The 16,519-nt window shown below is 41.2% G+C and overlaps 1 protein-coding gene across 2 annotated transcripts in view; it reads right to left on the reverse strand.

The window, feature by feature from the left end:
* braf (B-Raf proto-oncogene, serine/threonine kinase) overlaps positions 1 to 16,519 on the reverse strand; it is a 41,015-nt gene that overhangs the window by 8,096 nt on the left and 16,400 nt on the right. The window contains exons 4-15 of one of the 2 annotated variants that reach the window (XM_020608210.1): positions 13,509 to 13,612; positions 11,715 to 11,817; positions 11,442 to 11,590; positions 10,583 to 10,702; positions 10,172 to 10,331; positions 8,508 to 8,547; positions 4,045 to 4,164; positions 2,027 to 2,163; positions 1,838 to 1,955; positions 506 to 590; positions 199 to 375; positions 70 to 116 (exon numbers count right to left, since the gene is read on the reverse strand). In XM_020608210.1, the coding sequence (XP_020463866.1) occupies positions 70 to 116; positions 199 to 375; positions 506 to 590; positions 1,838 to 1,955; positions 2,027 to 2,163; positions 4,045 to 4,164; positions 8,508 to 8,547; positions 10,172 to 10,331; positions 10,583 to 10,702; positions 11,442 to 11,590; positions 11,715 to 11,817; positions 13,509 to 13,612 (1,360 nt within the window). The remainder of the gene's footprint in view (positions 1 to 69; positions 117 to 198; positions 376 to 505; positions 591 to 1,837; positions 1,956 to 2,026; positions 2,164 to 4,044; positions 4,165 to 8,507; positions 8,548 to 10,171; positions 10,332 to 10,582; positions 10,703 to 11,441; positions 11,591 to 11,714; positions 11,818 to 13,508; positions 13,613 to 16,519) is intronic. The other variant, XM_020608211.1, reaches the window with a different exon arrangement.

The raw sequence follows: 16,519 nt of genomic DNA on the forward strand, positions 1-16,519 counted from the left end.
ATTTGAATTTAATTTGGAGATCACAGTAGTCCTTGTCCTAAAGATTAATTGACTGAGTGAAAAGGATACTGTTGCTCTTCAAATCTCTGTGGATGATTGATTTGGCATGGAGGTAACTGAGGAGGAAAATAACAAGTTATTAGACTAAATGCATACATGGTGAAACGTCTCAGGTTTTGCATTTGTCAGGGAACTCACTCCATGCCCTGAGCGGTCTGCCGGGCAATGTCAATCAGCTTGATCATCTCAAACTTGGTCTCGATGATGTGTAGGTGGTGGTACAGACTGGAGCCTTCACACCACTGGGTCACTATGGCCAGCTGAGGCTTGGTGGTGTAGCCCATGAACAGTAGGATGTTCACATGACGCGTTTTCCTGGTGGAAACACATACAGGTTTTATAGCTTTGTTAAAGGAGGAAAGAACTATGATATCAAGTTGTAGAGCAGTATAAAGGTACAAAATATATGGATTCCGCTGATTAAACAGTAGGTGGCAGAAGCTACCTGAGGACTCCCACTTCATTCTTGAAGGCCTGAAGCTGCTGTGGTGTAGGAGCAGTGACATTCAACATTTTCACTGCCACATCACCTGAGAGGAGAGGGAGGACATTTCGGTCAAAAATACACCAAAATTGGTGTTGCACAAGCAGAGTAGCAAACTCCCAGAGCCCTCCATGAGTGTTCCCCAGACCTTCTCCATACAAAGGTGGCGATTCTCTTTCTGATCTACTTTTGTTTTAGCCATGAAGCTGCTCGTTGAACTGTACTTGGCATTATGTGTATGACATATGCAGCCTAACATGGCCTGATTGCATCTGGTTATTCCAAGAAACCCATATGAAGCAATAAACACATCTATATATTATAGAGATATTATTCTTGCTTATTTGTGATCAGCTTTTTGTCCGTAAGAGCTGCATCTACTGGCAGATGACAATACATAGTTAACATGGGCCTGAACATGCAGTGCCGTTTTGTTATGATATGGGGAAACTCATTTATTTTATGTTGGAGCATAGTGCAATACTACTGTATGTGTAATCTTATTACAAATACATCTGTGTCCCACAACCTCTGACATGATGCTTTTTCTTTATACACTTCAGATACACTGTCAGTTCAGGGTGTGCAATGGCAGGGTAGTTCTGGGATGAAATGGCAGCATTACACACAGCAGTTACTGTGAGGTAACACAAAAGTAGATCCGAAAAAAAAAGACACCACCATTACCCCTAGGGGGCTCTGTAGCTTTGTTATTGACTGCAAAGACCCACATTTAGATTTAGCATTTCAATTATTTCCATTCAATAACCTCATCCATCAGTTGTTTTTAACTTATTTCCATTTATTATGGTAAAACGGCAGTATTACCTTCTTTAAATTAAAAAGATTTTACATATATTTATACATTAAATGACAAAAGGAGGTGTTCTGAAGCCTTTTTAGGGGCAATGTCATGTTTCACTGCAAAAGTTGTAAACATTGCATATTGGCACAAAAACTTAATTTATAAAGTTACAATAATTTAACTGGAGTTGTGAATTAGTGCATTCAACATGATTAGTACCTCTGAATTGTCAGAGAAACTGTTAGGATATACAAGCACATTTATACCATATCGGTGAATCTCTGATTTCTGGAAAAGAGAAACTATTATCTTATATTCAGACAAAATTGATAATTAATGGCAACATTCAGATTTCAGTCCATATGAATTTGTCTACACATATTGTTATAGGTGGTAACTATCAATTTTACTGGCTTATTTGTAGAACTGTGTTTTGATGGCAACAGTTTCCTTACTTGCTGCTAGCTGTTCTCCTGTGTTGTTCTTACCGTGCCACTTTCCCTTGAAGACAGTTCCAAAGGATCCAGAGCCTATCCTCTGGCCCAGTGTGATCTGGCCCTCAGGTATTTCCCAGTCATCACTGGAGTCCCTTCTCCCCAGGGTTTTCTATTCCACAAAACAAAATCAGCACACACACAATCAACTGTAGAAAAATACTGTAATACTCAATCTCTCACCATCTTATTGCGGTCCTCAGACGACGATGATGATTTGCGTTCTCTCTGTTGGCATGGTGACTTCTGTGGAACCTTGACGTTGGTCAGAGAGCCAGGTAAAGAAGCAGGGGGTGTAGCTGACAGCCCTGTGGTGGAGCCTGGAGCAGGATCAGGGATAAAAATAAGAGAAACAATAAAAGAAGGGAGGTGAGGTGGGTAAGAAAAACAGGTTAAAAAAAGATGAGAATAAACAGAAGAGTAGAGAAAAGGTTTGGGGCAAGAACAGGGACTGAGGCATCTGTATCAGCTGTGTGTGTGTGTGTGGTCACATGCACAGAAGAAATGTGAGGGAGTACTTGGTTGGATGATAGTTAATGGTTTAATAATCTAAACTTCTTAAATTCATCAATGTTATTAACTACTTCTATCAAGATTGCAAAGGATATTATGATATCTAAGAAAAAGTCAGCTGATCGAACTGTTGCTTGCTTAAGCAATTTACAATAAAACCTTAAACATAAAAGATTTCTGAGGCAAGTCCAGGATGTGCTTAACACAAAGACTGGAAGAATAAGGAAACTGTTTTCAGGTGGTAACCATGAAGAGTGAAAATCTGGCCTTCCAGAAGCAAAAATTTGAATTTTAAGAAATATTGAGAACCGCTGTAAATAACTTTAATTTATTCTTACAGATTACGGGGTCAGCGTCATCTTATGCACCATTTAACCATGAAAGGGGGGAAAATATAGACTAAAATAAATACTGTAAATATTACAAATTCAACAAGTCCTCTAACAAATAGTGCCACTATGTTGCCAGGCAGAACTGCAAGAACTCTGCCAACACTAACGGTAACATGCGGCGCAGATTAACAGATTTTCATCATCATGGAAACAGAAAGTGTAACGAAAATCCGTCATCATGAAAACTGCCAACATGCTATAAAGCCATAAGGATTTAATTGCATTTTGTCATGTTATGGTTAAGTTTAGGAACAAACACCACATGTTTATATTTAATAAGAAAAACAACTTGGCTAGTGGTCACCAAACATAACACGTAACTGTTGGTGGTAAATAACCTGTTGGCACAAAGAGGAGGACAGTCTCTACATATTACTCAAAATTAGGGCTGAAAGATTTTTCATTTTTATAGGATATCAAAAGCGCTATTTGAAAGAGTGCAATGTACAAACCACAAGAGCTACAATTCCAGTTTTATCTTTGGAGAGAAAGGGTTTAGACAGTTGATTTTGCCAAGCTGCTGCCACCAAATATTCTTGTAGCTAACATTAAGTCTGTAAGTTGGCTAACAAAAAGCAAAGTCTTGGCTGTTGCCTGGTTACTTTACTCTGAATGTTCCCACCAACCCATTCTGTTTATGCAGTTTAAACTCGGGCCAAAGATGGTTTTGTTGAAGACAAAGAAATATCTTAACAAATAGACAATGGGCTCAGTCTCTTTGTTCAGAAAGACCAACAGAGTAGTGAGTAGACAAATGATCTAAATTATGGCTTTGTTTCAATTTCAGACCAGCAGCCAGCAGACAACATTGGTAATTGGCAAGAGTAAATCACATCTGTTGAAAAGAGTTAATGGAATCTCACAGTTAAAGTAACACATAATATTATCATTTTTAAACCTCAGAATCTGGACCTATAGGATTCAGAACTTTAAAGTAGCCTTTATGTCAGTTTGTGATGTCGACTTTAATGTGAGCTTAAGCAGCTAGAGTGCAGTCAAATGTATTATTAGGGGTTATTTATCGACCATAGATGATAAATGACTGAATAAAAGAGCATTTTATCAATCAAACTATCATCCATAAAATAAGAAGTGTCTCATCAGAGCTGCAGTGAGTTCTCTGTAACCTGTGAATTGCCAGGTGTAATGTAGGGAGAGCATGTGAGGACATAAAGGGGAAAGACAGAGAGAAGAGGAAACAGCGGATGTGACAGAGGGGTGAGGCTGATTTGTGGGGAGGTGAGGTGGAGTGTTGGGGGTGGTGAAGGACACAGGAACACACAGAGGCCTAACTACCTCGGAAAACAGGCTCAGGCTCAAAATCAAACACTATGTCATTGGGGTAGGAGTATAGAAGGGGGCTTGAGGTCCGTGTTCGGTGCTTCCTCAAGCAGCGGGCAGGGTGGGTCAGGGGGGCTGCAGGGCAAAGAGAGACAGACAGATGATCACTGCTACTCACTCTGCCCCTCTCACCTCTACTATCTACAGCTAACCTCGTGGATAGAGATCCCTCCTACCACACTACAATGTTAGCATGTTAACTTAGCTCTGTTAGGGTTATCTTCAGGCTTTACACAGCCACATTTATGTAGATTTAATACAATTCAATAATTTTGCTTGTGTTTTACAGTTAAAGCTACAATATGTAATATTTTTTTGAATATTTTTAGTAGAAATATTCCCCAAAACTTATCTTAATGAGGAGAGGGGCCATTAAAAGGCTCCTGTGACCCCAGACTCATTAATAAGGGTGCAAATCACCGGTCTCAAATTTTCCTCTGCTCCTCCCTGCCCCTCCTGCTCTGTCTGTGAAACTACATCATATGTTGTAATTACAGCCAGAGACAGACGCAGCAGTCAGGCAGTTCAGTGGTAAGATTAGCGCGTATGGAATATAACCCACAGAGCCCGTGGTTTTCGGTGGCATTGCAGTGACACAGATCAAAACTGAGCAAAATTACTTCATTTGCTAATCCAGGAAAATGCGCTGTTTCCGCTAATTGGACAACAAAACACTAACGCTGCAGTCAGTTGGAATGATTCAATACAAAAAGGTACAAAACTGAAATGCTAAGGTTAGCTTGCTAATGATGCCGACGTATACAGGTTTGAAAAATGCATCTTATAACCTTGGACCAGCCGGGGTGTGGAAGTAGCGTGGTGCAGATTTTAACAACAGTGGCCACAGAAGGGAAAGAAGTACTTTGTTGTGTGTACTTTTTAATCCAAAATATATTTATGCCCATGACTTGTTCCTGATGGGAGAGTTAACTTTTCCTGTGTATGTTCCTTGGTTGCTACAGGTCAAGGCCAATTCTCATAGAAAGCATTTTTCACCCTTCTCATGCAATGTGTCAGTCCACACAGAGATATGAGAATGAGACTCATGTCACCCCTACACCCCCTGCGTGTTTTATGCCCCAGCTTTATTTCTCTGCTCTGGTGTATTTAACAAAGCATAATCCCCACAGATCGTTTGTCTTGTCAATGTCCTGACAGACGGCTGTTCTGATGACAGTGATGCTACAAGAAGGTCAGAGTCGGTGTGGACTTAACAGATCTAACGCTGCTCACATCTCACTTTTAGTGTGGATTCCCAGTCTCAGACCGCTGGTTGCAGCGCCTGGAGCTTGCTGTACAGTTTGAAGAGAACAGTGGTTCACTTTCTAAATGCGTACATATGTGACTGGCTGCCAAAGTAGAAGTACACATAACATCTAACATCATTGTTTATGTTTTACATCGATGTCATCAGATCGAGGGGTGTTTGTTCGATGTATCCAAACTGATGGACTGTTACACCCCTACTCATCAAACAGTCTGGCAGCAGTGCAGAGATATTCCCTTCTAAAGATTTTTGAGCAGGATTGCTCTACTAACCAATTAGGGCTGTCACTTTTCACTTAAAATTTGAACATTTCTTCGAATGTGGTAAAAAAAAAAAAAAATTCAAGCTGTAATGACATGTTCAAAGTCAAAAATGTACTCCATCAATAAGCACAACAGGCCGTTGCTGTTGCAATTTGCCTTGCAGTCCAGCAGCGGACGTTCTTAAAATTCACTATCAGCTTGAACAGTTGCCATCCTATTGACTTGACCTCTCAGTAAAGTAAGCTAGTAACATTATGCTTGCAGAGAAAAAAAAATGCAGGATAGTAGCGAGCAAGGTGTCAATGTAAAAGGTTTGCTGAGTAAGGCACCTACGTAAGCTTAAAGTTACCAAAGACGAGCGGAGCAGCATGTGTCCTACAGCCTCACCTGGCTGCCCTACCCCTACAGCACCTCTAGTAGAGCCAGGGACAGCTGAGGATTATTATAGAGCTGTAACTGTGTTTAAGGTGAAATAGCTAAGTAAGTAGGTTTCCAGGCAACTCAAAAAGCTATTACCCACCAATGGTTCAACTGCTACTGGTTTCCATTGTGTTATCATGGAATATATGAGTGATTAATATTCATTACAGTTCCTGTTTAGTTGTCACTGATGAGGCATTAGTTTACAGGGACAATTAGAACATTTTCTTCTGCTAATTATCTACAAACAAAACGTGTTGTTTGGTTAATTTATCTTTAACACAAAAGGTTTCAACACTGCCTCTATCTCAGGTACTACTAATTTACACAGTTAAAGACACTGAGCACTGTTAATGCTCTAAGATGTGTTGTGTGGGTTTCCTTTTGTAATGCTGCCTATCTACCACAGGGCATTACTGCTGCTGCCCCAGTGTAACATAAAACACAGCAACTGTCTATTCCATTTTTATTGAACATAACGCTATATTTAGTAGAATAATGGCAGACAAATTTGTAACTTCACAATATCAGAATAGAAAAATGTCTCTATACGTCATGGGACTGTGACCAGTGTGTGAAATACAGGGGGGTCTGAGTGGGTCTCTGATCCCTTTACTGACAGCTCAGACCCCTTATATCTTAAAGTGAAACATCTGGGGGGTCTCAAATGTGCGGAATTATTTTCTATTTATCTACAAAATACAATTTATTTGCATGTCACTGTATAAATGGTTAATTGTTTCTAAAATTATAAAATAAAAACATATTGTATTCACTGCATTTATGGTATTGTACAAAAATGACCCAGAAACTGATTGCAGTCCGCTGGAGCACACAGGCTGTTAAAGATATATATATTTTTAGGATCAAACCATCATAAAATGCAAAAATATGCGCAATGTATATCTCTGTGGCAGTAGCAAACTTTTATATTATTTATTTCATCTGAGGAAATTGTATCTGAGTGAACGATAGCAGCACACAAGGTCGTACTGATCGCTGTCGGTGCCTGTAACATGGAATGGGACATTGCTATTTACCATGGCTCCATGGGTTACTTTGTTCACTGATGTGTAGGTAGATTTGGTGCATTTTGTGCCAGCCAGAGTGCACAGTAGCATTCACCGTAAAGGTATGCCCTGCCACACCAGGATATTACATATGCCATATGCGACGTGTTGGAGACCCCTGACATATGGTTATTTCGCTCGTTTAACTGCGTTCAGGTTGCAGAATTGAAACAGATGTGGCAGATGTCAACTTTTAGAGCTGTTGTATGGCAGCATTTCAGTTTTCCCTTTTCAATGATGCAGGCAGGAAGGAAACTGACAAATGCAAAACTATTTGCAAATACTACCAGATGAAGGCAATACTAACCCTATTTAGGACTGAGATAGTCCTAGATACAGCTCACAAAAACAGTTGGGACGTGGCTGCGCACGAGACTTTAACAGATATGGGCAAACAAATCCGATGCACATATGCAAAACCAACCACCATTAAAGTCTTTTCTCTTGAAAAAAAAAATAGACCAGAATGTTTGAAAAACAAGCACAATCCTCAACCATCCAATATGTTGTCACAAAACATTTCTGTGAACGTGTAGGGTGCACTCATTTTTCCTCTGCCGATGTTCACAAATTGTGCTGGCTGTAAATTTGTTTTGTCCACCTGCCCTGTAGTGGAAGCTGCTATACAACTGTGCTGTGTTTACAGTAGACATGAAGCAGGGCAGTCAGCTCAGTGAGATAAGTTCCATTAAATACCCACCAGCAGAATGCTGTCTGCTAATTTGGTGAATTTTTCTCTGAACCGTGGCTCTGTGCGACTGGTTTGGGGTTCACGATGGGCTGGGTAGAGCGGAGCATAGCGAGAAGGGAGTGGGAAGGCTGGGCAGAGCAGAGGCAATTGATTCCAGTGTCTCATACTAGCACTAGCCTGATTTTCAACTCTTACAAATTGCAGCTTTAAGTAGTAACAGTTAGAGCTTAGCACATAGACTGAAAGGAGGGGAGACAGCTGGCTCTTCACACCATGAATACCACTGAATACCACAGCTAGTGTCTGATTGACTGTCAAAGTTCTTAGTGGTTTTATTCCCAGTAAACTTTTGTAATGAAGTTAACGTATTCAAAAGCTACAAGTGCTCCTCCTAAGTCCCCTGAGAAGGAGCTTGGCCTGACAGAGCAGCATTAGATAAGACCAGAAGAAGAAAAACAGGTCCACTGAAGTGGATGTCCTGTTCTTCCAAAACCGGATCCACAGATCTGAATAAGCATGTGTGTGTGCTCAGCTACTATTTTCAGTCACTGGGTGCAGGTCTAAACAGAATGGACAATTCTTTGGATCTGAACTACACACACGCACAACACACACACCCACACACACAAAAGACTGAAAGCACGCAGACGCAGGATGGTGGGAAAAAGGCACAGAATGAGCCTGAAGTCTTCTGATTTGATCCTTACCTCCATCTGACCTTGGTAAACCCTGATCTCGAATCAGGTCCTGAAATGAACGATGAAATAAAAATAAATAATATGAAACCATGTCAGAATTTACATAAATTATTTACTGTACTGTTCTGTACGATTTACTTTAGCAACACTCTTGGGGACTATGTTACAAAACGTGTAGCACCTGCAGTCCATACACATATGTTCAAAACCAATACTGTTGCTTTTCATACTCATTGTGAAGTCAGTTTTTAAAAGGCAATACACTGGAAAATGAAAGTGGATGTGAATTTGTGTGTTGGAAGCATTTTTATAACTTCCTGTCATGTACGAGACAAAACAGGTCTGTCGGGTTGGGTTCGGACGCCAGACTCTTGGGCACACGTTGGGTTTTGACAGAAATACGTGGCCTGATCCATGCTCTACTGTAAGGGAGGTCCATTTTACAAAGACTTTACCATTATAAAAAGAGACCCTGTGCTTGTTGGACTTAGCTAGCAAGTCATCATGTCTGGTTATAAGAGGTGAGGCCATGACAGTCACAGGAACAGAGTGCAGATTGTAGTCTGTTCAGTTTCTCCCTGTTTGAGTATTAAAGCGCATTGTTTGTAGATGCGTGGAATAAAATGTGATGTTAAAACAAAGTGTCATTGAAATTGTGAACTGTTCCCAAGATTGAAGACAGTAAATAAAAGGAGATAATTTTTTGGCTATGCCATTCAGCCCTAGGACAGAATATTAGCCAGACATGACTGTAAAACTTTTGTTGGTTAGCTCCTCCTCTAAATCATCTGCTGTTTGCTTGCAGAGTCATGATGGCTATTCACAGTAAAATATAAATTGCTGAGAAGTAGAGTTGAACAATTATGGCAAAAGTCATAATCATGATTATTTTGGTCAATATTGAGATTACAATTATTTAACAGGATTACTGAATTCACAAAGATCATGCAATTATTGAATAAAATGTCCTTTTATCAGTGGGTTTTTTCACACTTTAAATATCATCCAATAAATTAAGTATTTAATCTACATAATTATGACTGATAGCTCATATGACATACTACTCTATATTTATTTTACAAATAGGTTAACAATATTACCTGTCATAACCTAAAAACACTCACTCACTTTCCTGGGCTCACCATGACACAACCACATCCATCTCTGTTTTGCTTAACAGTAAAGTTGCATAAGGTCTTCTTTCATTTTAGCTTGTTCCAAACAACTAGCTGTTAGCTTAACAAGCTCACTATGATTAACAAACTAGTGGTGGATGTGGGCAAAGGTGAAATTATCACTGCTCTGCAAGTGTATGCTTGTTTAGCGAGTATTTTGATAAATTACTCTTGTTGACTTTTTATTCGTGGAGGTTTTAGTACAGTAACGAGCTTAGGTTTTGTCAGTTCAATATGTTTCACTTCACCCAATGCGAGCAAAAAATGTTCACACCGAGTGCTCTGAAGGGGTTCGCTGGACAAGACAAAATACAAGACAAAGCAAGAACATCATTACAAAACGGGGTGCGGCACAATAATTGTTTTATCTTGATTAGTTTGCTTCCATAATCACTGGAAGCCAAAATCGTAATTGAAAATTAAAGTTTGATTAATCACCCAGGTCTACTGAAAAACACACATTGATCAGTCATTCCAGCAAAGGGAGAGCAGACTCACATCAATGTTGACAGGCTCGATGGTGTTAATATGGACGTTAGGAGCAGAGGATGAACGGTCCCGCTGGCCAAACTGGTTGCGGTGGTCCTCCTCGTTAGGCCGGAAACTGGGTGGAATAGGTATGGACTTAGATGGGGACACAGTGGTGTGGCATAGAGACCTGGAAGGATGAAATTGTTGTTGGGAAAAAGAGGTTAAAACAGATTTTGTAGGACTGTACATTTACTCTCTTTGCTTAATTGAGAGAGTGAAAAAAAACCAAAACATCAGCAACTGTAATGTGTGTTTGGAATAAAAACCTAACTAACTTTTGAGCTTCCATGTGGTGTTGTTAAAAACTGCATAAATACATTAGGAAGAGAGTGACTCCTCCCCATGTTCCACTGAGGAGTGTAAAAAAGTAGGACTCACCCTGTGGACTCAGATGGGGGAAGTGAGGGACAGGCCTCAGACACAGGAGTAGTTCCCTCTGAGGAGACTTCTTCTTGGGTGAATGGGTGATGTTCAAAGAACTTGGACACTAAAAGCAGGCTGCAGAACACACATCATTAAGGTTACTTACTATTTTGTCATTCTCTACCGAACCTTAAGTCAAATTTACCTAGAACATGATCAGAGGTACTGGTAATACTACTACTGGCTAATATAGCCTTGAGCCTCTATGCTTAACCAGAAAAAAGAATCTGGCTACAAAGGTTTGCCATATTTTCCCCCAACTGAAAACAACTGACATAAAAAAAGGACATTTATCAGACAACACAGCTCCCTCTGGAAACAAAAAAGACTTTTACGTTTTCACATATTGAGCAGTACTCCACAAAACCTGAAAACAGGCATTCATGTCTAAAATCACTGAAGTTTCCCTTTAAAATAAAGAACTGTTGTAGATAAAGAAGGCATCAAGATGTCAGTGTAGCCTTTTAAACCCATATGGCCATGCAATGGATGAGAGGCTCAAATGGGCTAGTCCAGGGGAAGTCTGACATTAAACAGATTAATGATGTATAAAGTTAAGTCTACCAAAAATTTATCAACATATAATACAGTATGCAGAGCCTGTACACTTCTTTCATACACCAACAACAGGTGCCACCTACTGGTGCACACAGAGAGACTCTTATCCAGCAACTGAACTACATTACTACAGTACATCAAGTATTAAATAAGTACAGTATAATGGCCCATTTCAGGCACTGCTAATAATAACCAAAATCCAAGATCATAACAAGACATATTTTACTATATGGTCCTTCTCCTGTGTGTGACTTACTCTAGCTGGTCGTAGTTGACACACATGAGAGGAACCTCAGTGCTGCAGCGTTGGTGGAACTTGTAGCCACAGGTCTGACAGCGAAAACCCTGGAACAGCAGCTTTCTGCAGAAGTCGCAGAAGGCCAGTGTGAAGAAAGTCTTCCTCACCTGTCAAACATACACATAAATACATACATTTAATACCAGGTAAGGCCGAGTAGCACAATTGGTGTATAATGTTTACTATCTATCAAGTGATTTCTGATGCAAGACGTTGTCTGACAGTACTTACAAAGTTGTGTGTAGTGAGTGGTACATTCTCCAACACTTCTACATGCAACTCCTCTCCTGTCAGCCAAGAGATGTCTGTATCCCAGCCAATAGGCCTCTTCTCTCTGAACAAAAAGTGGAGACTTAGGGGAACTGCCTACAACCACTCACTGCTGTTGGTTTATCCACCACATAGAAAGTTGTGCAAACACAACCAGTAGAAAACCAGGGAAAAAGACAGTGTTTCACTGATTATAGGTGTGCTTACATTAGTGCGGAAAAACATTGATTTTGCCCGGCATGTTTGGCGACGATTGGCACACAAACCCCTTGGGGGCACTGAACAAAACAGTGCCCCCAGAGCTACAATGCTGATGTTGCCGGCAGCAGATCACTATATTTTAGAGACAAACTGGCTTTTTTTTGTAAAACAGCCTTGGTAGCTACATGTGCATGCTGATATTTCACCAGTTAAATAGGTTGTCTGCCTTTGTCTGGTCTGGATATGGGGTTAATATGTTATTTTACAGTTTGGGAAATTCAGAAACACAAATAGGCTAATTAGTTTTTCATCAGTTCAAACAGTGGTCAACAGTGACTGGCTATGCCCACAGAGGTCAGCAACACTGGGTTCAAAGTTCAACATATTTGAACTTTCAGCACAACCCAACTTGGGGGTGCAATGGAAAGGCATGCACAAAAGCTCTTTGTCTGCAATAATGTGAACACTCCTTTATACAGAGAGATAAATTAATACATGACATGTAGAGTTGTTTATATGTAAACATAAGCTATATTATAGGGGGATAATGAACCTTGGTCTTAAAAGAAGGTTAATAATTGCTGGTCAAACAGGTTTTGGGGTTTTTTTTTCTTTTAAGTAAATCATATAAAACAGTGCTGCCTCTGTAAAGAAGGACTATTGAGTTCAACTTGCTACCAAATAGAAAAGTTCAAACTTGGCTGCCATCTAAAGAGAAAGGCCCCCCGAAGCTGCTGCCTTCTTGTTGTTTGGTTGTACTTCCTTCGTAATATTCACCATGTGAAAAAGCAACTACTGTGGCAATAAAATGTTTCACGATTTAGAAAACAGCTCAACTCCACAGAACAGCTGGTTTCATCAATTAATAAATAAGTCCACGTTTAGTGTACTTGTTTGCTTCCTATGGTTTATGGCTCATTACACAAACTGCAGCATGCACACACATGCAATCATTTGTGTTTTCAAAACAAACATGAAAAGCATCAGAGGCTAAGAACAGCCATCACTTTTTATATACTGTATAGTCAACAGTGCATGCATGCAGCTGCCCTGTTTACATCTGTGGTGTAAACAGCAGAGATCTGATTTCAAAAACTGTAAAAAGTGATGGCCATTCTTAGCCTGAACCTCACATTTCTGTGAAGAAAAACCATGTGGCTCACTGGTGTGTTTTCAATAGCTGTTGGACAACAATGGAGGTCTACTGCACAGATGAATAAGACAAACCAGGTTCTGGATTCACAGTCATTCTGTTGAGTGCATGAAAATCAATGTTGGTTTTAGTCTATATATCGGATTAGTGGGAGGAAAAAAGAAACAGACAAAAAACAGCTTTATCCTTTTAAAAAAAAGTCTGGAACAGACAAGAAGAAGTGCCTGAACTGGTAGAAAGCAAAACAGTTCAGAGATTAATTTATGCTAATTCAGTTCAGGAACTGTAAATGTTATATTATTCAATGAAGTCCAAAATTATTAGGTAAGCATCACATAAAGAAATACAATGTGGGATGTATGAGCATGTTTGTTCCTACAGTGTGTTAGTGAGAGACTTACCCATCCTGTATCCTGTACACTGCACAGCACTCCGGAATGAGGCCTCGCATCATCAGAGCTTTCTTTAGTGAATCTCTCACAGTCATCCCGCAGCGGGCCGGGACCTGAACAAAAAAAAACATGGTCCAGCAGAGTAGTCTAACAACAGAAAGGAAATGAGCAGACATAACCACACCAAGTCTTAATGTTGCAAAGTATGAGTGAGAATGTGCCTTGTAGTTATGAGTGTTGGTAAATATGGTATGCCATGTGCTGGTGCAAGGGCTGTTATCAGCAGGTGAAAAGTGAAAGGTCATCAAAGTTGTGTTCAATATGAAATCACTTTTCTTCTGTAGTCAGAAATACCTACACTTTGGACTGGAAAATACGTTTGATCCCCATGTTGCCAACACTGTGTAATAGTCATAAAGGAAATTCTTTTATTTTGCAGCCTGATTGATTTTTTCCCATAAGTTTGGCCACTGTGACTCTGGGTTATGTTAACTTTTCACTCAACTCCTGTGCTGCAAAGATTGTGAAATCAAGGAGGCATGAAAAGCAATGTTTTGCAGGGCAAGTTGTGCAAGCACAAGTTACATTAGCCAGTGTATTCAAGGATACGTTCAGTTGACCTTAAAACAATACTGACATGCCCATATGTACAGTACAGGAGAACAGGTTTTAGTTGTTGAAACCTTTCCTACTTTCCACACCAAGCCTTATGTTTTACACAAAATAGTGTAAAGGAGGGAGAATGAGCTGGAGAATAGTCCAGTTTATAATGAACTTATAAACATCTCACCCAGTCTCGCATTATGGGGGATCCCGCCAAGTGTCTCTCCGCCCCTAATGTTACACAGCCCCCACCTGGCTGGTTAATGGTCCTCAGTAACCAGGTATAACAAGGTCCTTCAAACATTGAGGGGGCTGCAGTGGTGCTGAGGCCTCTCTGGTGCCTCCTAGGTGGTTGGCGCAGAGGGGTCTGGAGGTCATGGCCACTGTCCAACTCTCACCCCTCAGGTGAAACTAAGGGCTGATATGGTGCAAGTCTGTCCCTGTGGAGCACCACCCATTTCATCTTACTCAACCTCACCCTGCACTCTGCAGCTGACAGTCTATTCACCACAGTACACAGTCAGACCCAGTGGCTTACTGACTGTGGGGACAAGCCCTTCTTCCATCCAGGGTTGTTTGCCTATACCAGTGCATCAGGTAGTTCTCTCTTTAGCTGTGAACACCATGGACCCACGCAAGGCGAGGCACGGCGGCTATCGGCGCCCCCACCTGGTCCTTTTGCAGGGGTGCGTGCAAACTCTACATGGAAGACCTCGCTAGAGGTGGGGAAAACAGCCCGTATGGCTGCAGCCTGGTCCTCAGCACACTGGCCATGCCGGTGTTTCTTAATTCTGCAGCTACTCTCATACAAGCCATTGCTGGCTCATCTGGTCTCAGTGGACACAGCCCTGGAATGCAGTGTAGACATGGATGACCAATGGCTGGCTCTGTTAACGTGTGTGATCCTCCAGCTGGCCGCTCCAGCATCGCAGTTGGGTGCAGCCCTTCCCTACTGGCAGTGTGGAGAGCCACAGAATCTGCACCCAGGCAGCCCCCCCCCACCACCACTCTGCCAACATGTCAAAGCCAATGATGCATGGATGTTGAATGTTGGCCAACCTGAACTGGAGCTCCGTGGTGCGGCCATGAACAGTCACTTTGAGTGTCCTCTCTCTCTCTCTCTCTCTCTCTCTCTCTCTCTTCATCTGTGCGCTTTCGTCAGTCACCTTGGCAATGTGGAGCTGGGTATCTCTCCAGTCCCGTGATCTCTGCCCTCCTCTCCCCAGCAATGTCACTGGGCATGCTAGAGAAATGGTGGACTCAGTGTCCACCAGGGTGCAACACCATGTGCCACTGACTTTACAGTCCAGGTATAGTTGGTGTGTCTGGCCTACACAGCCAAACCACAGCTGTGACAGGTCGAGGGCAGATGAGTGGTCCAGGGGAGCTGGCTGTCATGGCATGGCACCAGTGCTAGGCAATAGCATGCAATGTGGCCCTGTTCCCCACAATCAATTTTAATTTAATTTGTTTATATAGCGTTTTACAACACCCAAGCTTGCTCAAAGTGCTTCACAACAAAACATATTAAAAATAAAAGCAGAACATGTTAAGACACATAAACTAAAAAAAGGAAAACATGCTAAAATTACACAAATTTGAAACCGAGGTCTGTAAGCAACTATAAAACTCCTGTACAATAAAAATATGTCAAAGTACAAACAGAATAAGATTACAGAACATAAAATCAGAAAGCCTGTAAGCACCTGTGTAGCGCCACTGCTATAAATTAAGTGGCAACAGCCAGTCTGAATAAGTGTGCTTTTAATTTAGATTTAAAGGCCATTAACTCATTTATTGACCGAAGCTCAGGCGGTAGGGTATTCCAGAGCTTGGGGTATATACGGCAAAAGAACGATCACTCCACTTTTTGTACCTTGCCCGCGGGTACAATGGGACAACTAGAAACAAATGCTCAGAGGAACGCAGCACTCTGACCAGGGTATGAATAGTTAAAAGATCAGACAAATAGGCTGGAGCAAGGCCATTAATGGCCTTGAACACGAACAATAGAACCTTAAAAACAATTCTAAACTGTACCGGAAGCCAGTGCAGAGACTGAGGGACAGGGGTGATATGAGTATACTTTGGAGTACTTGACAGTAGGCGAGCAGCCGCGTTCTGTACTAGGAGAGGAGGAGAGACTGGTTAATTCCAGTATAGAGGGCACTGCAGTAGTCAAGTCGCAAGCTAATGAAAGCATGAATGGCTTTTTCTAGGTCGACTTGAGATAAAAAAAAAAGGGCTTCACCTTTGCTAAGAGCCTCAGTTGAAAGAAGCTTATTTTGATGACAGAACTAATCTGCTTGTCAAATTTGAGGCTGCTATCAAATAACACTCACAATGGTAGCACCCCTCTCAGTGTCATTCAGCTCCTCTCACACTTCCTTGTGGTAGGGGGGGCGTGGCCGGGACCT

The sequence above is a fragment of the Monopterus albus genome, unplaced genomic scaffold (assembly GCF_001952655.1).
Source record: "Monopterus albus unplaced genomic scaffold, M_albus_1.0 scaffold92.1, whole genome shotgun sequence".
In the NCBI taxonomy this organism is placed as follows: Eukaryota; Metazoa; Chordata; class Actinopteri; order Synbranchiformes; family Synbranchidae; genus Monopterus; species Monopterus albus.